Genomic DNA, 22340 nt, shown 5'->3' with positions numbered 1-22340 from the left:
TCATTCCCATTTGTTTCTATAGCATTTCCACGCCTGGAAAGTTTTTGCTTGAGATTGGTTAAAATATCAAACTTCCACCGGTTGCTTATCTGGCTAAATAGGAGGTGGATGGAGCAGAGAATGGGAGCAGATGTTAATTAAAAACAAGCTTTCCCTCCCCACGATCCTGTGCTTCAAAACGGGAATGAATCGGATCCCTCCGGATTCAGGAACTCGAGAAAAGTGACATGCCCTGAAGATCGCCCGTCCTCTTTTTACAATGTAACCCTAGCCCAAAGCAGTCCCCCCCCCCAGGCCCCCTCCTCCTGAACTACAACAAGGTCTCTTTTCCCTTTCATCCAGTGCCTATAAGATAAAACCCGCTCTTAAGTCTCTCTGCCACCAAATGACGGAGGCCCCACCAGGGACCCTAAAAAGGCTGCCGTCTGTCTGTCTATCTGTCTGTCTGTGTGCCCCATCCCTGTCGCCTGAGGTCTCAGAGGAAAGGAAAAAAAGGAGGAAAAGGAGGGCAAAACCCAGCACAGGTCAAATATCCCAGGAAGTATATCTTTCTCCTGACTTGGACAATATCATAGTGAGTGCTAGAGATCCCCAAATGGCAGTATTGAACCCCAAGAAGAAGGGCAGGGATTCTGAATCACTTCAGAATCCAAAACACACTGCAGAAATAATCCAGTGTGAGGCCGCTTTAACTGCCCTGGCTCAATGCTAGGAACTCTAGTTTTGTGAGACTTTGAACCTTCTTTGTCAGAGATCTCTGGTGCCACAATAAACTACAATTGCCAGGATTCTCTAGCACTGAGCCAGGACAGTGAAAAGGGCCTCAAACCGGACTATTTATCCAGTGTGTTTTGGACCCAAGGAAAAGAGTCATCTAACTCCAACAAAGGTTATTATAACCCATGGAGAAACCTTAATAAAATACAACTGACGGTTGAGTGTATTTCCCCCCCCCCCCCAAGAGAGGAAAGTTAAAATGCAAAAGATGATAGTGGAGTTGATAAAGGTGAAGACTGCATGTATTTGACAAAGGTGCGATTGAAATTCAGAAAACCTTTAAAGTAGACTAAAGGTGAGGCTAAAAGAAAAACCCCACAAAATCCCTCCTCACCCAAGTGAACACCTTCCTTCTCAAGCCGGCCGTCTTTTGTTACTTATTTTATTTATATATATATTTATTTTATTGATTTAAATGATTTACATCAATGCCTTGCTCCCAAAATAGGAATCAAGGCGGCTGGCAAGAAGTCAGCAACAACGGCAAGCTCCCTCTGGAGTAGACCTGTTGCATCTATGCGACGAACTGAAGCATTTCTGGATTCAAGGGGTCTCCTCACTTTGGGTCCAATAGCCTGGTTGTTGGGGCTTTCAATGGGTTCTCTTAAAAATCCCTTAGTGGGGAAGACATCCCATGGCATAGAATGGAGGTCACTTCGGAGTAAACATACATCCGTAGCTAGGGTTTAAGCAAATCCATTTATGGACGGTGGATAGAAACAACAATGGAGGGCGATGATTTCGACTGGAGAGTTAGACATTGAATGCATTCCGATCCAGGGCTGCTTCTGCACTGGAAAAATAATCCGGTTTGATACCGCTTGAATTACCATGGCTCCAGGCTGTGGAATTCTGGGAATGGTAGTTTGTTGTGGCACCACAGCCTGGAGCCGTGGCAGTTTAAGCGGCATCAAACAGGATCTTTTCTCCAGTGCGGATACAACCGAGGTCGAACCAAATTTAAAGCCAGTATTTGCATTCCCTTCAGATTTTCAAGAGTTCCAGCACCTTCAGTCCCAAATTTCCTGTTGATTTTAATCATCGTTATTTCGCAAAGAGGCCGCCGAACTGATTTCGAATTTGGGATGAATTTTGGAATAAAGAGGGGAAATCCAAAGGATGTGGGGGTCCGAAGAAGAGAGGAGAGGATCAGGGGGAGAAGAGTCCTGTCTCTGGCGGGGCTTACCTGAAGGCACGGTGTTTCGGTCGCAGACGCCGTCCTTGAGCAGTTTGTCCCGAATCTCCCAGCTAAACATGCCGGCGTTCTCGCGCTTGTATTCCTCGATTTTCTTCTCGACATCCGGCGTGGTCACCTGCTTTAATAGAAAGGATCCGGAAAGAAAGAACAGTTTGCACATTTGGTGATTTGAAGAGGGGGGCAGAGAAAGATTGGAAGGAGGGAAGGAAGGAAGAAGAAAGAGACAGACAGACAAAAAGAACGCAAGAAAGAAAAGAAAAGAAGGAGAGAAGAAAAAGAGAGAAAGAGGAAGTAGGAAAAAAGAAGGGAGAAGATAGCAGGAAGGGAGGGAGGGAAAAGAGAGGAAGATAAAAGAGGAAGAAAAGGAAGGAGACAGGAGGAAGGAAGGAAGGTTAAAGAGAGGATGATGAAAGAGGAAGAAAAAGAAGGAGGGAGACAAGAGGGAGGGAAAGAAGAAGAAAAAAGAGAAAGAAAAAAGGAAGGAAGGAAGGAAGGAAGGAAGGAAGGAAGGAAACGAAACAGAGGAGAGGATGAAAGAGGGGGAAGATGGAAGGAGGTCAGGAGGGAAGGAAAAGAGCAGAAGATAAAAGAGGAAGGAAACGAAGGAAGGAAAAGAGAGGAAGATAAAAGGAAATAAAAGAAGGAAGGGGACCAGAAAGGAATGAAGAGAGGAAGGGAAGAGAGGAAGAAAAAAGAGGAAGAAAAGGAAGAAAGGAGACAGGAGGAAGAAAGAAGGGGAGAAGAGAGAGCAAGATGAAAGGGGAACAAAAAAGAAGGAAGGAAGGAGAAAGGGAAGAAAATGAGAAGAACTGGAGGAAGGGGAATGAACGAATTAATGAACAAGGGAAGAGAAATCAAACCGACGCTTCCGCCAATCTGGAGCCTATTAGGACTGAGATCGAAGTGATGCTGTTGAAAGTCTGAACGAAACCCTGCATCGTTGCCCCACAATCCTCCATCTCATCAGCTTTTCAACTAGACCCTTGGGGTGTCCGCTTGACGTAAAACAGCTGAGGCGAGGAGATGAAATGAGTGGGGCAGGAGCTTTTGAAAATTAGTACCACTCTCCCTCAAAAAAGATCTCATCGTAGGGTTGGGGGGGGGAAGATAAAGAATCGGGACCCCTAAGTTCTTTTATTTTGGGGGAGGAAAAGACAATCCCCAAAGTGCATGGTCTGTGCACCCGTCCGCCTCATCCTAAAGCCATAATGTGGCCATAAAGATTGAAATCAAGAGGACTCGTTTCCAAAGGATGTGTCGGAAAATTGAAATAACATAAAATAAAATTCCCAAAAAGGAGGAGGGTGGGTAGAAGAAGGAATCATCCGAGGGGGGGTGGGGGCATATTCCTATCTAGTTAATGACAGGACAAAAGTCCATAAAGAAGTTGCCAAAGTACATGAAAACTTTCCGCAAGCGAAAAATTCTCGGGGAAACAACAGCGAAGGAATTGCGAGCCAAGTCGGGCATGTACGCAACTCCACACAACTTCACACAACCGGTTGAACCGAAATTGTCTCCTCTGCTATCAACCCTCCCTTCCACTGGGGGAAAAGAAAACCCAGACTTTATAGTACATTTCAATCAATCAAGCCTTTATTGTAGTCATCAGACCGAAGGCACTTTATGGTATTTATAGAAAACGCAGATGTGATATAAAACAAGTTGTTACGTTGCGTTTAGATTTCGAAGCCACCCATTCCTTTGCTCTCCAAGGGAAAGCATACAAGGGAGGGAGGAAATAGAAACCAAGGTAAATTTGTTTGAAAGCTGGGAAGTGCTTTTAGAAGGAAACGTTACAAATAATATTTAAAAAACAAACAAACCCCTAAACCCCTCGTTTATTACCAGGAGATGCGGCTATTCAGTTCTCTAGCTTCTTGGCAAATAGAAATCATAATAATAATCATCCGATTTTGCATAATAATCCGATTCAAAAATACACATGGGAAGCTTTGTGTGTATTTTTTGAGTAACAGGTTAAGGAAGGAAGGAAGGAAGGAAGGAAGGAAGGAAGGAAGGAAGGAAGCTCTACGTTTCAAAAAATAAAACAAAATAAAAATAACCAACCCAAAACACATTTACTTGCAAGGGAAACCAACTGATTTTAAGGAGAATTTCAAAACAGCTGCTTAAGTAAAATCTGGAGGAGGCTAAATTGAGGCACAAGACAGGCACGCGCGGTCCATGCTGCAATCTTTAAAAACAATTGAATTTCAATGCTGGCTGATCTCCTGGCTCTTTTGAGGCCTTCCCAGTCTCTTTCCTTTGAGAAAAATCCTTTAGGCTCAGGGCTTTCAAGGTGGAAGTGCCCTAATCCGGATCCTGAGTTATAAACCAATTTGCAGAAGCACTAGCCTTGCCCGAATTTCTAGATCCGAAAGATTAAATCCGAGCGAAAGCTGCACCCTTTTTTTGCTTGGGAGAAGGTTTCTTTGAACTCAGTGGACTTGGCATCTAAGGTCCAAAACTCACTACAGAAATAATCCAGCTCGAGACCGCTTTAACTGCCCTGGCTCAGTGCTAGGGAATCCAAGGAATTGCAGTTTATTGTGGCACCGGAATTCTCTGATGGAGAAGGCTGAATGTCTCAAGAATTTACAGTTCCCAGAATTCCCTCGTATTGAGCCAGAGCAGTTCAAGTGGTCTCAAACTGGATTATTTCTGTATTTTATTTCTAGACCTAAGTAGACACCAAAGAAGGGCTTGTGCGCTCGATTGTAGCGGTAGATACAACAGGAGCTTTATTCCCCAGGAAGGTTTAGGATGGAGCAGTGGTTCCCAAACTTTGGTTTTCCAGGTGTTTTGGACTCCAGATCCCAAAAATGCCTGACTTTTGATCAAACTGGCTGGGGATTCAGGGGGCTGAAGTCCAAAACACCTTGAGGACCAAAGTTTGGGAATCATTGTGCCCATGGAGGGCAGAGGAAGGGGAACCAGGCCTGTATCCACACTGGAGCAATAACCCGGTTTGGCACCGCTTTAACTCTTTCTAGGTCAAGGCTATGGAATTCTGGGAGTTAGAGTTTGTTGTGGGGCCCAGAGCGGAGCCTTGAGCCAGGGCAGTTAAAGCGGTGCCACACCGGCTTATTGCTCCAATGTAGGTGAAACAAGGTTTTTCCCTCCTTGAGATCGCGCTCTTGAAGCGAGAGCATCATGCCTGCTTCTCACAGTGTTGGGGAAAATGCCTTTATTCGGACTACAACTCCCCAAATCCCCCGTCAGCTTTGTGGACCGACCTTCAGTTCCCAGCATCCCCGAAAGAGAACTCTCTCCAGCTCTACTCAGAGACTTAGGCCTCTGCTTCACTTCTACACTGGGGAAGGGGAGGGAGTCTTGCTTTTTTGAACCCCCAGTTACTTACAATTGGCTCTGACAGTCTCCAAATTGCTCAAAAACCTCGCCCTGAAATAGCGAGGGAGAAAGCTATGTGTACATCTGTGCCTAGTGTTGCTTCACATGGACTCCAGCTTTAGCCAGCTTTATTCAGAAAATGGTTGCCATTCCCTTCCCCTTAGGCTGAGAGAGTGGCATGCCCAAGGTCACCTATGGCTAGGAAGGGGTTCAAACTCTGGTCTCCCAGAATCCTAGTCCAACCCTTAAACCACTGCTAGCTCGTTCATTCACACACACACACACACACACACAAGAGCCAAGCGTTGTGTAGTAGTTTGGGCTTACAGTTGTAAACCGCTTAGACACTGTTAGTTCAGTATGAAGCGGTATATAAATGAAGCTGTTTCGGCGCTGAACTCTGGAGACTAGGGTTGGGATCCTTGGAAACCCACTGGGTGACCTTGGGCAAGTCACACTCTCTCAGCCTCAGAGGATGGCAATGGTGAACCAATCTTGCCAAGAAAACCCTGTGACCAGTTCACTTCAGGGGCGACATAAGTCGGAAAGGAAGGCACCCAACACACACACACTCAGCACCCACAACCTTTCGCCTGAACCTGGCTGGGAGCCTCTCCACCCGCGAGGCCTCCTAGCAGCTGATGTCTCCCCAGATGCCCACTTTGCCCGATCCCTTCTGCTGCCCCCTTTCCATCCTCACCTTGGGCTTGCTGCCTCCGATTGCCCCCGGTCGGATGGAGCCGGTCTCCTGGTACCTGCAGAGGATCTTGGAGACGCAGCCGTGGGAGACCCGGAGCTGGCGGGAGATGACACAGGGCCGGATGCCGTGGTGGGCCATCTCCACGATCTTGTGGCGGATGTGGTTGGGAAGAGGGCGGCCGTTGATGAAGACGCCCCCGAGCTGGTTGACCCGGCCTTGGCCCAGAGGAGTCGACACTGGACCGAAAAGAGAGATGTCGGGATTAAGATCTAGGGGACCAAGATCTCACCCTGTCCTGATGCCACAAAACACTAAAATAAAATTTTAAAAGGCCAAAATGTGGACCTTGGCTCCCCTTTAAATACGCTGAGAACTTTCACCAAAGCTAGAGCCCTGTTAGTCTGCAAAAATCGGTATGGAGAGAGAGAGATCTTGGAGCACCTTGGATGAAAGAAAGAAAGTTGGCAGCACGAGCTTTCTGCAGACTTCAGTCTCCTTCCTTGGATGCATTGAAAAAGTAAAGTTGAGAATAAGTCAAAGATCCCTGTAGACCAGAGGTAGGAACCTATGCGCTGGGCTTCACTGGGAATATTCTCCCCCGTAAAAAGATTGGGTTGGACAAATCTCTCCATCTTCGCAACCTACATTAGGCTAGGAACGAATCCTGACTCGTCTCAGGCTCAACTTGAGGTTGACCTCTGTCTGGCTTTTACACAGTTTTTATCTTTTATCATAATGTTAATGTCAAATTCATATACCTGTATGTGTATGTATATATGTGTGCGTATATATACACAGCCATACAGACGGACAGACACATACAGGGTGACCAGTCGTCCTCCTTTTCCAGGACACACCCTCAATGCCAACCTTCGGTCCAGGAGGAATTTCAAAACGTCCTCCCTTAGCAGCATGACGAAGAAGCATAGGTCTACATTGATATTAGTGTTTTTAGCTGTTAGTTAGCATTGTCCTATATTTTTTTTTGGAACGTCCTACATTTTGCAGTGCCTTGTCCATTTCTGTGGTTAGGACATCTGGTCACCCTGCATATACAGGGTCCTCTTTGTTGCACCTTTTTGACTAACTGCGAGAAAGAAGTTGTAGTATAAGCTTTCGCAAACTTAGGTCTACTTCCTCAAATGTAAGAAAGGAAGTGTGGTTGAATATACATACTAACACACACACACACACACACACAGATATCTATATCTCGATGTGCATGTGTATTCAGACACACTTCATTCCATACATCTGAGGAAGTAGATCTAAGTTTACGAAAGTTTATATGATTGCATGGCATACACACACACACACACACACACACACACACACACACACACCATATATATATATATATATATATATATATATATATATATGACGTGTATTCAGACAGCAGATTACAGACTATGGAAAGTCGCTATTTCTCATGTTTTCCCGCTATATATATATATATAGCGGGAAAACATGAGAGCTAGCGACTTTCCATAGTCTGTAATCCGCTGTCTGAATACACCGCTGTGCATCGCATTACTTTCCTAAATCCAAACTTCTCTAACCCTGAGGAAGATGACCAGTATTGTAGTTATTTGTTAACCAATATTTTGGATCCTTCTTCTAGTAAAAACCACTGAAAGCAATGAAAAAGTCGGTGTGACCATTATATTTTTAAACCACTCCTGGGGTGGATTATGTTTACAGTAAAAACCATCGAAAAGGAAAGGGACCATGTCAATCCCGACTCCTTTCCATTGTAACTGTAGTTAAATCTGGATTCAGGGACGTAGCTAGGATTTTAGGAAGGGGGGGGGGGGTCCAGACTAAGTGCCACCATTATAATGGGGCTTGGGTGCGGGCGGCGCAGCAGCACACACCATTCATTTTTCTAATGGAAGGGGGGGTTCGGACCCCAAGACACCCCCCCCCCTTGGCTACGTCCCTGCTGGATTAAAACCCAGGGTTGTAGTTTTTCCGAAGTGAGTTTAGAGTCCCTGTGGGCCATTTGCCGAAGTGGCAGTCTTTGGAGAATGAAAAAGCAATGTTGCTAATATTAGAATGATCTGATGGTTTGAGCGGAAGGGCCAATTCTGAAAAAGCTGTGTTGTTGTGATTCTGAAAAAGCTGTGTTGTTGTGTTGTGTTATTGCCCATCTCTAAGTCCACTTATACACACCCATTATGCCCTCCAGCCATTGGCAACTTGCTCCAGATATACTTCACCATTTCCTTTGCCATATTCCCCCCTACCAACTGGTCTTGTTTTTTAGTGGGTGGAAAACTGGGAAAGGATTTCCCCATTTGAGTCAGGTAATACCAGGCAGTTGAGAAAGAACTTCACAGAGGTCCTAGAAAACTCTCTCAGAAGAGTTTTTCAAAATTGGAAAAGATTGCTGAGATGTGTTGTTTACATGTCACGATTTTCCAAGTGCGTTTTGTAGCTCTGTGTGTAAACTTTACTTAGTTGGGTAGTTTTCTGTTTGCTTTGTCCTTGGTCTACAGGGATCTTTGACTCAGTCAACCCTACTATATATATATATCTATATGGAGCCGGGAGGGGGGATTTGTGTTGAAACAAGTCATTTTAGAATTAGTTGTTCATAAGAAATGTCTAATTATTACTACTATTACTATAACTGTGTTGTAGTAGTCACAGCAGCCAGAGCAGCAACCATGATTTCTATTTTTGTCAATTCCTTTCCAAGCGAAACAAGAGAGAATTAAATGGTAGGCCGAATCCTATGAAGAGTTTTCAAATGAAGAGGGTTGTTGTTGTTTTTTTGTTTGTTTGTTTTGGGTTTTTTATTGGCAGAAATGAAGGTCCTTATTCCAAAATTTCAGTCGGGGTCCCTTGACTTGTGTCCCCTGAAAAGGTATCATTGCCCACCTAGGTTAGGTGAACATCCATTCCCTTCTATTATTGAGGCTAATCGCAATCCTAGATCTCGGAAGATTACTTGGAAGCAAGTCCTACTGCGGATTTCAGTGGCCTAAACCCAATTGTTATTCCCAACTAGAGAAGACCTATTGACTCCACAGGTTCTTGGTAAGTTGAGGCTACCTAAATTCCTTGAGTTGATAGGTCTATTCTATTCTACTTTCTTTATGTCATTTATAGCCTTTCCAAACCCCCCCCCCTTTTTTTTTTTTTTGGAACCCAAAGCGATTTACAACTTAAATTAAAACAAAATGGCTAATAGTTGAAATTAGGCCCGAGGGATCCGATTCTTCCAAGTCAATGTGCATTGTAATCTGAATCATTTTGATTGCTGACTACCTGTTCGTTCTGACATACGTGTGTTTGTCTATATGTGTATGTGTGTGTATGGGGGGTTATATATATGTGTGTGTGTATTTTGTGTGTGTCGTCCTTAACTAAGGCATTAATTCAATACTCATGCAGGTCCAACCGGCCTCCAAGAGGTTTCCTCGGACCCTCCTTCCTTCCTCGCCTGGTCTCTCTCTCTCTCTCTCTCTCTCTCTCTCTCTCTCTCTCTCTCTCCCCCCCCCCCACCCAGACCTGAGTCTCTGGCCCTTGGTCTTACCTTCTAATGGGAACCCACTGCGAGGATAATTCTGTCCGGGAGCTGGTCGCATCATCCTTGGGACAGCTCCACCCAGAGTTGTCATTTCGGACGCAGCTTGGCTTTTTCTTAAGCGCGATTATATCCAGGTAGTGAGAAGAAGAAGTAGTGGTGGTGGTGGTGGTGGAAGAAGAAAGGAAGAAGGAAGAAGACAGAAGGCAGAAAGAGAGGAAGAAGAAGTGGAAGAAGAATAAGAAGAAAGGAAGAAGGAAGAAGTGGAAGAGGAAGAAGAAGAAGGAAGAAGGAGAGGAAGAAGTGGAAGAAGAAGAAGAAAGAAGAGGGAAAAGAAAGAAGACGAGGGGAAGAGGATGAAGAGATGGAGGAGAAAGAAGAAGTGTAATAAGAATAAAGAGCAGATCAACTCTGGTAAGAAAGCCCTGGTGTGTGTGTGTGTGTGTGTGTGTGTGTGTGTGTGTGTGTGTGTGTGTAAACAATATTTTAAAGTAGAGGGATGTAAAGGGGAGGTTAAAACTATAGGAAAAGGGAGGGAAGCTCAGTTCCCCCTCTCTGTCTGTAAAAAGTGATTTCTCCAAGTGGAGGTGTGGCAGAGACAGAGAAACAGAAAGAGAGAGAGAGAGAGAGAGAAAGTTTTCCCCTCAAAGAAGAGGACTGACTGACTGGCAGGCGCTTCTCTTCCTCCTTCTCCTTCTCCTCCTCCTCCTTCTCCTTCCCTTCTTCCTCCTCCTCCTCCTGGGCCCCTGCCCCGGCTGGGCTCCCTTGGCGAGAGGACCTGGCCCTTGAGTGGCAGCGGAAGGCTTTCTTCCTGCGGCGGAGCGGGAGTGAGAGGGACTCCGCCGGGGAGCATTTATTCGTCCTTTCCCCCCGCCGGCTTCCTTTGGGATCTCTGCGCCGTCATTGGCCAGCAAAGAGACTGTCCCGTCTGGAGGAGGGAGGCGCTGATTGGACGACAGGAGGAGGCCGCTTTCTCTTCGCCGCCTGATCTGCCGCCGGGGATGAACCCTGCGATCCCTGATCCCCGGGATCCAGTGGAGGGCTCTGCCCCCAAAGGGCCTGGCAAGGGAGAGAAAGGGAAAGAGGAGGGATGGAGGAGAGGAGAGGGGTAGGAGGTCCCTTCTTCCCACCCACCCATCATCATCACCATCATCATCATCAATTTAATAATGTAATAATTTCCTTGGAAAGAGATGCCCCAAAGACAGCAGCCCTTCAAATCAGGGTCTTTCTTGCCCTCTTCCTCTCTTCCCCTCTCCTTTTTCCTTCCCTTTCGGGCCGAGAGTGGCTGCTAGGTGTCCTCGGCCCAGAAGAGAAAGGGCAAAAACCCAGATTTCTGGGGCTTCTCGGGAATCGGAGCCTTTCTTTTCTTTTCTCTTGGTCTCCCAATTCCGGCCAGAAGCCACCACATTTCTTTCCCTGCCCTCTCCCCCCACCTTTCCTCAACTTTCTAAGGGCTTCAAACTTTCCCCAAACTTTACTTGGACCTCAAGAGAGCCTTGAAATGATGGGGACACATCTGATTTGTTTTTAAAAGAAGATCCCAAAGAGTCCTAGGGGATCTCAGAGGATCTTCTTGGATCCCTCCTCACTTGACAAACCGAGGGGATCAAACCCTTTGGGGGCTGAATTTCTATCTCTTTGTTCTCATCCTTCTCTCTGTGTCTCTCTTTTAAGGAGTGTTGTGTACCTACCATGCATCTAACACTTCTATAGATGTTGGTTAAAAGTGAACTTTGCTAAGAAGCAACTCTTCCCAGGAATTTATTGGAGCATTGAAACTTTAAAGTACTGGCGGGGCTGGAGAGTTGGGAGGGGGGAAGAAGAGAGAGAGAGAGAGAGAGAGAGAGAGAGAATAAAAGTTTTGAAAAAGCCAAAAAGAGAAAAGGCTGACTAGGAGCTGAAGGGACCACAGCAGGATATGACGCCAGGAGTGTTGTAAAGACTGTCTGTCTTTAAAGAAGGTACTATTGTGCATGTCCTTTTATTTATAACTTTGGTAAGTGCCAGCAAACTCGCCTCCTTTGCACTCTGAAGTGCCAGCCCGGCTTTCCACAGGGCTCTCTCTCTCTCTTTCTCTCTCTCTTTTTATTTGCAATCGTCTATTCAGGGACTGTCACTCTCAAGCCTCAAGTTATTCAAGACCTTAATCAATCAAAGGGACGAGAATCGTTCAGGGTTTCTTTTTTTTTCCTTTTTCTTCCACCCCTCTTTGAAATAAAAAGAAAACAATGAGATTTAGGCTTGCGATCTCTAGCTTTCTCCGCCTTTGCTCCGCTCCGCAGCAACTTAGGATCGATTTGGGAATTCTTATATTATTGTTTTAAAAACCAGTTCTTCATTTCTGGAACACAAAGGGACCCTCGGATACATCTTAGAGTAAAAGCGAGTTTACAAAAGGAAACTCCAAACCCGACCTTTCACTACTACACAAAATAAATTCCGTGTGCGAAAGAAGTTTACTATGGAAAGGGGTTCAAGACACTATTATGGGATCGTAATGATTAAAAATATTTTCTTTTCTTTATCCGACACTAGAGAGAGAGAGAGAGAGAGAGAGAGAGAGAGAGAGAGAGAGAGATTTAAAAACACAGTAAAAAGTTCCCCTTTTAAACATCTGTTTTGACCAAATATCTAAGCGCTCTCTGGCCGCTGAAAGCAAAGCAGCAAATCGCTAAGACCATTTTTGAGATGTGTATGCATCTGGGGGAGAGTTGTACAAGGGATAGTATTATTCCTAAACTACAAAGAGTTAATAAAGCGCAGAAGGACATTGGGAGAGCACTGAGGAGTAGGAGCAGACTGTTATAAAAAAGGGACTTTCCAAAGACTGCAGCGGGGAAAGTAATAAAACCAGAGGTTATTTTGTTTCCACCGTAAAAAAAGAAAAGTAAGCCCAACTAAATCGGGGGGGCCCTTACTCGCGAGTAGTTCATTTAGGATAGCAGAGCCCATGGTTCCCCCCCCCCCTCCCCTAAGTGTCCTCAGAAAAAAAATTGACTGTGTCTGGAAAACATATCGGAAAAAGAAAGAATTGGTGTTTCTCAAACTATGTTGAATTTTTCACACTGCCAATGGAAACCAGTGCAGATCATTTACTATCAACGGTGAGTGGTTATTTATAATAAAGAATGCCTGTCATACCATACAGTCTACAAAGTTGTCCCTGGTGTAATTTAATGAATGCTGTCTTTTCCTTGAAGACTTCAAAAGTTGTATTTGGACCCTCTTACTGACCAAAACATTTGGGAGTGTATGAATGAACCGGTCGGAGACTTGTTCTTGGAAGGACCCAGGTGTTTAGTGCAGTACTAAACGATGGCTGGGCGTTTGTGGGTAATGTTGTGTTTGTATAACCCACTGGTTCAAAGCCAAGCCGATGCTTTCTTCAGAGGCAGCTTTCAGAGAACCGGATACCTTTGCCATCAGAGTAAAACCCAGAATTGACACAGAGGTCCCAAATTAATGGCACAATCCTATGGGTTTTTATTCAAATGTAAACTCCCTTGAGTTCAATGCGATTTGCTACGTATAGGACTACAGCCCTATAGTTATCCTACCTTCCACAGCATGACAAGGAGTGAGAGGAAAACTAGTAGGAATTTTGACGTTGAGGTATAGGAGAATAACCGACATTTCCTTAGGTTTTTATACCGCATGGGACTAATAGGGCTAGTTTCCTCATTTGTGTGTGTGTGTGTGTGTTGTAAAAAAAAGAAGAATCTTGTGCCACTTTTAAGACTCACGAATTTTCTTTTTGTACCTAGAGAGATCTTGGCATCCTCATATGGGGAAGTAGACTGAAGTTTCCGAAAGCTCATGCTGCCAACTGCTTTCTTTCAGTGAGTCTCAGAGGTGCTGCAAGATCTCTCTCTGCATAGTGATTCTACAGACTAACAGGGCTATATCTTTGAATTCTACCACTTTCTTTTTTTAGAATGAGTGGATGCAGACCCAGGAAAATACGCATAGAGAAAGTCGGAAAAATGAACAGCCATTTTATGTGGCGGGAGTTACAACCGGTGTGTGCTCTATAGTTTCTATGCATAGCCTAATGAAAGCAAGAGAAGAGAAGTAAATGAACTAGGTAGTAGATCCCATATGCAACCCAATCCGATCTGCTGCTATTCCTGAATCAATCCTGCCTTATTGCAGATTTCCTCTTGGATATGGTAAATGGTAAATATATTAATAAAAAATAAAATATGGAGGCTAGATTCATCAAAGGCAATACCGGTTGAAAAGAAAATATGATTTCATCACATTACAACACTTTCAACACTTTCTCCAGTTTAGTTCTCAGTAGTTGCATTTTATCACACTATGCTCATAGATACATACATAGAGATCATACATCACATACATACACACTGGTTTTTGCCGGTAGCCCCAACTAGAACCAGGGTCGACTCACCATTCAACAATTGATCCGGAGGGTTAGTTGGCAATCCCAGCTAGACCAAACCCATCGAATCAATAGGATTAAATTGAATTAAATTCAACAATTGATTCAGTGGGTCAATTCCAAATCTCAGTCCGAGTAGATCCATTGAATCGTTGAACAGCGAGTGAGCCAACACCAAAGTAAATCCCATTACTTCAGTGAGTCTACTCCAGGAAGGCCATCCCATGCCTCAAAGACTGGCAAAACTTCGTCCTTTTAAGCCCTGCTACCTTGGCTTGAGTTACCTGAGTAAAATCAGCCTTTAAAAGGAATTTTGCGGTCCTTAAATTCCGATTTTTATTTGGAATCCACCCCGAGATTTACTCACCTCTTACCTCCATCCACACGAAGAGGAGCAACAAATCCACCCAGCCATCCCTTTAAACCTCGGGTTTTTTATTTCCAAACTGAGACTCAAAGCGAAGTTACAAAATAGACAAAAATAAAAGGCTCGTGGTTAAAAAGCAGAGATCAGAACAATATTAAACCAACAACAGTACTGAAGCGACTTAAAACGTTACTTTAAAAGAAAGAATCAAATCAGTACATCACCATCAAAAAAGCAATTTTCTCGTACAACACTCAGTTTCTTTCTGGAAGTGTCACCATTGAAGGAGTTCCAGAGTTCCAGAGTTTGGAGCAGAAACCACATTCCCACAAAAGAGGTTTCCAACACAGCTCCCTATGAAGCTGGTGGTGGGATCAAATTGTCTCCCTCAAAAGATCTTGAGAGCTTATGCTGTCTCATATGGGAAAATACAGTCCTTCAGTCCTTCAGATAGCTGGACCACAAGTATAGGTTCTGGAAAAGCTTCTTTTCATTCCACCAAGGATCAGAACAAGATCGTCTGTCGGACTGTTGACCATCACCAGTCATTTCCTCCTCCAGCCCGACCCGAGCCCCTTAAAACACTTTCTTAAATTCATGGGCCATAATGTGTCCCATCTCACTGAAACCTCATCGCGAATGAACAGTCCGATCTCTGCATATATAGTTTGTTGTTCTTTGTGTGCTTTCCAGTCATTTCCGTCTTAAGGCGACCCTAAGGCGACCCTACCACAGGATTTTCTTGGCAAGATTTGTTCAGAGGAGGTTTGTCATGGCCTTCCCCTGAGGCTGAGAGAGAGTGTCTTCTTGCCCAAGGTGACCCAGTGGGTTTCATGGCCAAGCTGGGAACCGAGAGTCATAGTCTCCAGAGTCTTAGTCCTACACTCAGAGCACTCTGCCACATTGTATATTTTGTCTATTCTACGGGAAGTCTCCCTGAATTCCAAATCCATTCACATGACACAAATGATAGCTCTATGATTCCACATTAATTATCACCCATGTTGCATCCATTGGAATCCCAGGATTTGCAATGTAGGGAAGGGTATTTAGAATTCTCTGTTGGAGAGCTCTAGTGCCTCACCAAACTACAAGTCCTGAGGATGCAGTCATGACAGTTGAAACTGAATCATGGTGCTGTGATTGTGTGATTTGAAAGGGCTTCTGTGAAACTTACACACAAATACACGCAGAAGTGTGTTGCAGCCCTTTCTTTGGGTGCATCCACACTGTAGAAATGATGCAGTGTGGCATCACTTTAACCACCGTGGTTCCATCCTTACAGAATCCTGGGATCTGTAGTTTGGTGAGGCACCAGCATTCTTTGGCAGAGAAGGCTAAAGACTTTGTAATACTACAAATCCCAGCATTCCATAGGATGGAGCTGCAGCACTTAAAGTGGTCTCATATGCATTATTTCTACTTTATAGAAGCACTTTTCTTTACAATGAGACTCTGAAAAGACTGAAAGTCAATGTTGGATCGCCCAAAGACCTATCCAGTCTCTATCTTACAGCCAGATAGATTCCCATAGAAATCCGACCAGCAGGATATGAGTGACTTCAAGGGAGTGTACTGTGCAGAGTTTGTTGTTGTGTACACCTTCAAGTCCTTTCCGATTTATGGAGACCTAAGGCAAACCCTATCATGGGTTTTTCTCGAGTGCAATCCTATAAATGACTATCAAGAAGAAAACCTTCCTGAATTCAGTGAAGCTTCTTGGAAGGTTTGCAGCCCTGAAAAGAAAATAATTGGCAAATGCTCTGACTGGTCTGTTGGTATAATGATGAATGCTGATTCAGTTAAGACTGCAGTCCAAAAAACAGGACCAGAATTGGTTTGCTCAACTCTGGATTGGATTTGCCAGCTGAATAACAGGTCTAGTTTACTCGTCACATTCCTTTTTTTTCCTACCCAGCCAGTCCAGTTTCAAAGACAGGTGGGGCCTAATCCCCATGGTGGCCCTATTACTGTGTCAGTATACAAAGCAAAGCAAAGCAAAGGAGTAGCAGCTTCACTGAAATCCACTGAGGGCCAGTCGGAAGCTGATTCTTATGGCGCATCTGCACTGCAAAATGGATAGTTTGACATCACTTAAAGTGCTATAGCTCCAGCCTACATAATCCTGGGATTTGTAGTTTTAAGAGGTCTTTAGCCTTCCCTTCCAAAGCGACCCGGTGCCTCACAAAACTACAAATCCCCGTATTCCTTAGGGATGGAGCCATGGCAGTTAAGGTGGTGTCAAACTGCCTTGTTTCTACAATGTTCAATCAATGGAACCTAATACTGGCTTGTAGTTGTGGCTTTCAAAAAAGGAAGTTATTTTTCTCCAGCTTGGTTCTGGGATCAACAAGCTTTGGCCATCCCCGCCGCCTCCGCTCTGGTGCCACAACCAACGACACTACCCAGAATTCCATAGCATTGAGCCAGGGCAGCAGATGGAGCCAAGAGAAAAATCTCGAGATTTGTTGGAGATTCCCCCCAAAAGGCGAACTATCCTACCAAAATGGAGAGGTTGGGGAAGGAAAGGAAGGTCTTAGACCCTGAGCGTCTCTGGATAGTAACCCACTACCTTTGTGGGCATGAAGGGATATGAAGTATATCTCTATACAATAGATGGAATGGGAAAGTCGGGCAAAATTGCAGACAGTGGGATCCAAGGGAAATTAAATGCAGAAGGCACTGAACCAAGTATTGACATTAGCAACAATTATCAGTATCTTAACAAGGTTGCTGTATTCAAACCTGCCATCAGATGGGATGGTTTCTCAATAGCAAAAGCTTATACCTGGATTTTTAAAATGCAATTTGCGTCTTTACGATCTCACAGGACTCTCTGGTCCAAAACACACTCCAGAAAGAGTCCAGACCGCTTTCACTGCCCTGGTTCAATGCTAAGGAATTCTGGGAACTGTGGTCCAAAACACACTGCAGCAATAATCCAGTTTGAGACCGCTTTCACTGCCCTGGCTCACTGCTAGGGAATCCTGGGAACGGTAGTTTCGTGAGACATCTAGCCTTCTCTGTCAGAGAGCCGTGGTGCCACAATAAACTATAGTTCCCAGGATCCCCTAGCAGTGAGCTAGGGCAGTGAAAGCGGTCTCGAACTGGATTATTGCTGCAGTGTGTTCTGGGCCTGTGAGACATATAGCTTTCTCTGTCAGCCGGTTACCACAATAAACGACAATTCCCAGGATTTCCAAGCACTGAGCCAGGGCAGGGAAAGCGGTCTCGAACTGGATTATTTCTGCAGTGTGTTTTGGACCTTTGTCCGTCTTCCGAAACTAACAAGGGCACAGCTATCATTGCAGAGGCTGTTACTGAATTGCCTGCAGAGAGCCTCCTTTCGAATAGAGCGGATCAGCTCATCCAAAGTTAGGCAGGTTTAAGCATTTAGGACGAGTCAAAGAGACTTTCCAGGCTGCAGTCCTATAGGCACCCACCTGAACTCGAGGAACTTCCTTTACAGCAACCGTTGCACAAGCCCCAAGCTTGGGCTCTATCCTATCAGAGCCACATCTGCTCCCAAATGGCAAAGGTCGTGTCCTCAACACAACAACAACAACAACAAAAGTCGTTGATTCATTGCGTGGTGCAACCCCTGAGGAAGCAAGTTCGGGTCATGTAGGACTGGCTAGATTTTAATCAGGGGAACATTTTGCAAGGATTCAAATAACCGCAGCTACACACACAACGCAGGCCTTATCTGCCCTCCAAAAACAAGACTTAGGGCTATAGCCAAAATTTGCGTGCGAGGAGCCCCACGCCTGACTAAAGAAGATAAGCATTTCTGCATCTGTAATGCATATGTGTATGTGGGTGTTGTGGGTGTGTGAGTGTGTATTTCCCCCAGAAATTTCCAAGGCTTTCATTCGTGTATTGAATGGAGAAGAGAGCTGCAGCAGAGTCTTTTGGGCTGCATTCACACTGCCGAAATAATCTGGTTTGGCACCACTTTAACTGCTATGGCTCAATGATATTGGATTTGGGGGATGGTAGTCTGTTTGGTGCTTTGGTGCCACAACAAACTACATCTGAATGTAAGCCTACATTTCCAGCTCTGGTGCCACATCAAACTACCATTCCCAGAATCCAAGAGCACTGAGCCATGATAGTTAATGTGGTGTCAAACCGGATTATTTCTGCAGTGTGGGCGCAGCCTTGGATATGAGGTTGTGGATTCTTGGCTTTCTCTGACTGGCAGACCTCACAATTTATCTTGTGTTGATCTATGATTGTAATAAAGATTCTGTTCTATTCACAATTCATTCACAATTTAAGAGGCCATCTCTGCACTCCCTGCCTGATGGAGACGTATGGATCCCTCTGAGTTAATTCCCCAAACGGACAAAGTCGGCCTAGCCTTCCAATATAGTGCATAGCAAATTGGGGACTATACTTGTCTTTCCCAACCAGGCCTTCCCTTTCACAGCACACAATGCACTTTGTTTCATGGAAATGCAAAACTACCCCACCAACCAGAAAGTTGTGAAACCATGAAGAGAATGGGAGGGAGTTGGGGGGGAATAGGGTGGGAAGGGAGAAACAAAATTCATAGCTAGGGCAATCTGTTGGGAAAGGTTCTTGTTAGCCAGTGACTCTTGAGTGACCAAGGCTGCATCCGCACTGCAGAGATAATCCAGTTTGACACCACTTTGACTACCATGGCTGAGTGCTAGGGAATCCTGAGGTGTGTAGTTTGTTGAGGCACTAGAGGTGTCTGACGAAGAAGACTAAACAGCTCACAAAACTACAAATCCCAGTATTCCATTACAGTGAGCCATAGCAGTTAAAGTGGTGTCCATCTTTCTGCACTGCAGACCAGGCCTGAGGGTCAAAACAGGACAAAGAAAGGAGGGGTTTGCAACTATCAGAAGACCTCCAGTCTCCTTACCTAAGAGAGTTGTGCCTCCTCCTGTAAAAGATTATTTAAAGAAAAAGAAGGGGGGGGGGAGACTTTCCAAATGCTGTAATTGGCTGGACCAGGCCTTTCCAGGCTTTCCATAGAGCACAGTCTCTAGATCAAGGAAAGTAATAGTGCCTTGATCAGGCCTCACCTGGAATACTGTGTCCAGTTGTGGGCACCACAATTTATACAGGAACTGGAGCGTGTCCAAAGGAGGACGACTAAAATGGTAAAGGGTCTGGAAACCATGCCCTATGAGGAATGACTTAGAGAGCTGGGGATGTTTAGCCTGGAGAAGAGAAGGTTAAGAGGTGATATGATAGCCCTGTTTAAATATTTGAAGGGATGTCAAATTGAGGAGGGAGCAAGCTTGTTTTCTGCTGCTCCAGAGAACAGGATCCAGAACAATGGATGCAAACTACAAGAAAAGAGATTCCACCTCAACATTAGGAAGAACTTCCTGACAGTAAGGGCTGTTCAACAGTGGAACACACTCCCTCGGAGAGTGGTGGAGTCTCCTTCCTTGGAGGTCTTTAAACAGAGGCTGGATGGCCATCTGTCGGGGATGCTTTGATTGAGAGTTCCTGCATGGCAGGGGGTTGGACTGGATGGCCCTTGTGGTCTCTTCCAACTCTATGATTCTATGAGTCACCTTTGCTCCCTTGGACTCCTTGACCTCAGTCTCTCTTTCTTGACTATAGACTTTTCCCACTGGGCATAAAAAATCATTTTCCCCAAGCCACCAGCACCACTCCTGAGATCCCAATCCTGGCCAGGCTGTGTGGCTGCAGAGGGGAAGGGGGTAGGCAACCTTGGGAGGGTTGGCTTTTCATTTCCCAGGAGGAGACCAAAGTCCCACCACTTTCCCCTGCCAAAGGGAACTGTTCACATTCCAAGCAAACGATTAGCCACGAATGCCTGGACCCCCGCATTAGCCCAGCGGAGAGGATTTCACGCCTTTCCTCCGTGGAAATAGCTCCAAATGCTCCTGCTAATTATAGAGCTCTTCCAGGCCAGGTGCACTTTTAATTGGATTAGTCCGTGCTCGATATTAAACCTGCAGCACATCAAATGGGCAGGGAAAATGAGAGCTATTAACAACACCCAGGCAATTATTTAGGGACGGTGACATTAGTCTGTTTTCTCCCCTGTTAGGAGGGAAAAATATCAATTATGCTCTTTAACCGGCTTTTTCCCCCTTTCATTTTTTTTTAAATGCACTCGGAAGTTTTCTACTTTTGTAAAGTTCTTTGGAACAGGCAAAACGTGCAAAGAGATCTCTCCACACCCTCCCACTTCTGGGCATCTCCCGTTGTGGTTTTTGTACAGAACAAGTTCATCTACTAATGCTCTGAATTTCAGAGGGATTTGCTCAAGTGTCTGTTCAGGATGGAGAAGGTAAAACAAAATGAAAAGAGGAAGGAATCCACAGAAGGTCTTGAGGATTCAGTGATGGACCAAGATGGATGCAAGCAAAAGAAGGGATTTTGAAACTTGCCTAGATAGATAGATAGATAGATAGATAGATAGATAGATAGATAGATAGATCTGGTCCCAGTTATAAATTTTCGAAGTGTCGTTTTCAGTGGCACTTTAAGCAAGTACAGTACCCAGTTTTTTCCCATTGAAATGAGACTCAAGGTAGCCTAACTTTGATCACTTACTAGGTTAAAAACAAACACACAGCTTCACTTTCATTTGTTGGCAGTTCTTTTGCTCTTCTTCACTATATATACTTGACTATGAATCCACTTCATGTATAAGTCAAGGGCAGGTTTTGGGCTAAAATTATGGATTTTGATATGACCCCTGGATAAGTCAAGGGCAAAACTTAGGGGCATGAAACCAAGAATCTAAAGAATGAAGCAAATTAAAACAATGCTGAAGTACTTACAAAATCCCGTAACTAAAGGCTGGATGGATGAGGAGGGGGGGGGTTCAGTACTTCCAGGACAGATTACACCAGACTTGTCTTTCACCAGGGCTTGGTTCCTTTTTAAATAAGCATTAAAGAACAGTGTTTACATTGACCCATGGATAAGTCAATGCAGGGGTTTTTTGGATGAATTTTTTTTGTCTAAAATTTCTAGACTTATACATGAGTATATGCAGTAATAAAGGATCCAGGGTCAGTTTTGGTTTGTCTGCCCTTTGTTCACTTTCACTATTAGAAAAAGTGTTTACTGGTATTAGTAAAAAGCGTTTCATGTTACGCATCCTGCTGCGTTCCACAGTCTTCCTTCCACCTTTTAGGCCATGATTCACAAATGAGAAGTCAGACACAATTTGAACATTTAAAAGTATATTTCCCCCAGTGTAGTTGTGTGTTACAGATTGTCTTTTATTCAAGAAACGTGGTCCATTCTATTAAACCACATGGACCTGGGAGCGGAAGGGGGGGGGAGTAACTGAAGCCTCTGTGTCAAGGATGGGGGGCTCTATCCTTTAGCAACTCCTAAAATGATCAGGCACCCAGGATCAGGACCACCAAGACTTCTGTGTAGTGGACCACCCCCCAGAAACCATCCAAAGGATGCCTTCCTTATTAGGGCCACCTTTGTGTAGACTTAATAGGCTCTTACCTATGTCCCCCTTTCCTTGAATTATTAAATTTAGGCTTAAACGGTTTTATAATATTTTAGGTATTATTTTGAGGTGGTCTTCACAGGAGCCACAGTTTTTCAGTGGGTGGCATTGGGACAATTCACAACCCTTTGCGTTTTTTACTCTTCTGTAAAAAGGTGCCATTGTGGTTTGAGTGTTGGACTAAGATTCTAGAGACCAGGGTTGGATGGCAAATCTCCAAACAAATCTAGCCACAACAAACTCCACTCTAGCGCCACAACCAACTATCCTCCCCAGGATCCCATCGCATGGAGCCATGGCAGTTAAAGTGGTGTCACACCGTATCATTTCTGCAGTGGGGATGCAGCCTGTATAGGGAACTACATAGCATCTCATAACCGTTGGGTTTCCAAGTGTGTTCTGGTTGGCGTGGCAAACCGCCTTTGGGTTCGGCCCTGAGAGAAAGATGGCACACCAAATCAAATCAAATAGGTTGATTCTAGCCTTGTCGTTCCTGCTGTAAGTCAGAGTAG

At 44.8% G+C, this 22340-nt stretch overlaps 1 protein-coding gene across 3 annotated transcripts in view; it reads right to left on the bottom strand.

Moving 5' to 3' along the window:
• The window catches only part of PAX3 (paired box 3), a 163972-nt gene extending 154314 nt beyond the window's left edge, over window positions 1-9658 (bottom strand). For 2 of the 3 annotated variants that reach the window (XM_089507747.1, XM_089507750.1), the window contains exons 1-3: window positions 9574-9658; window positions 6030-6265; window positions 1964-2093 (exon numbers count right to left, since the gene is read on the bottom strand). In XM_089507747.1, the coding sequence (XP_089363873.1) occupies window positions 1964-2093; window positions 6030-6265; window positions 9574-9658 (451 nt within the window). The remainder of the gene's footprint in view (window positions 1-1963; window positions 2094-6029; window positions 6266-9573) is intronic. The other variant, XM_089507748.1, reaches the window with a different exon arrangement.
• Between the last annotated feature and the right edge of the window lie 12682 nt (window positions 9659-22340).

This window comes from Sceloporus occidentalis, unplaced genomic scaffold (assembly GCF_023333645.1).
Source record: "Sceloporus occidentalis isolate IW3139 unplaced genomic scaffold, rSceOcc1.0.p SCAF_2, whole genome shotgun sequence".
Taxonomy (NCBI): Eukaryota; Metazoa; Chordata; class Lepidosauria; order Squamata; family Phrynosomatidae; genus Sceloporus; species Sceloporus occidentalis.
The sequence above is the reverse complement of the archived record's forward strand: the minus strand, read 5'-3'. Positions and strand labels throughout refer to the sequence as shown.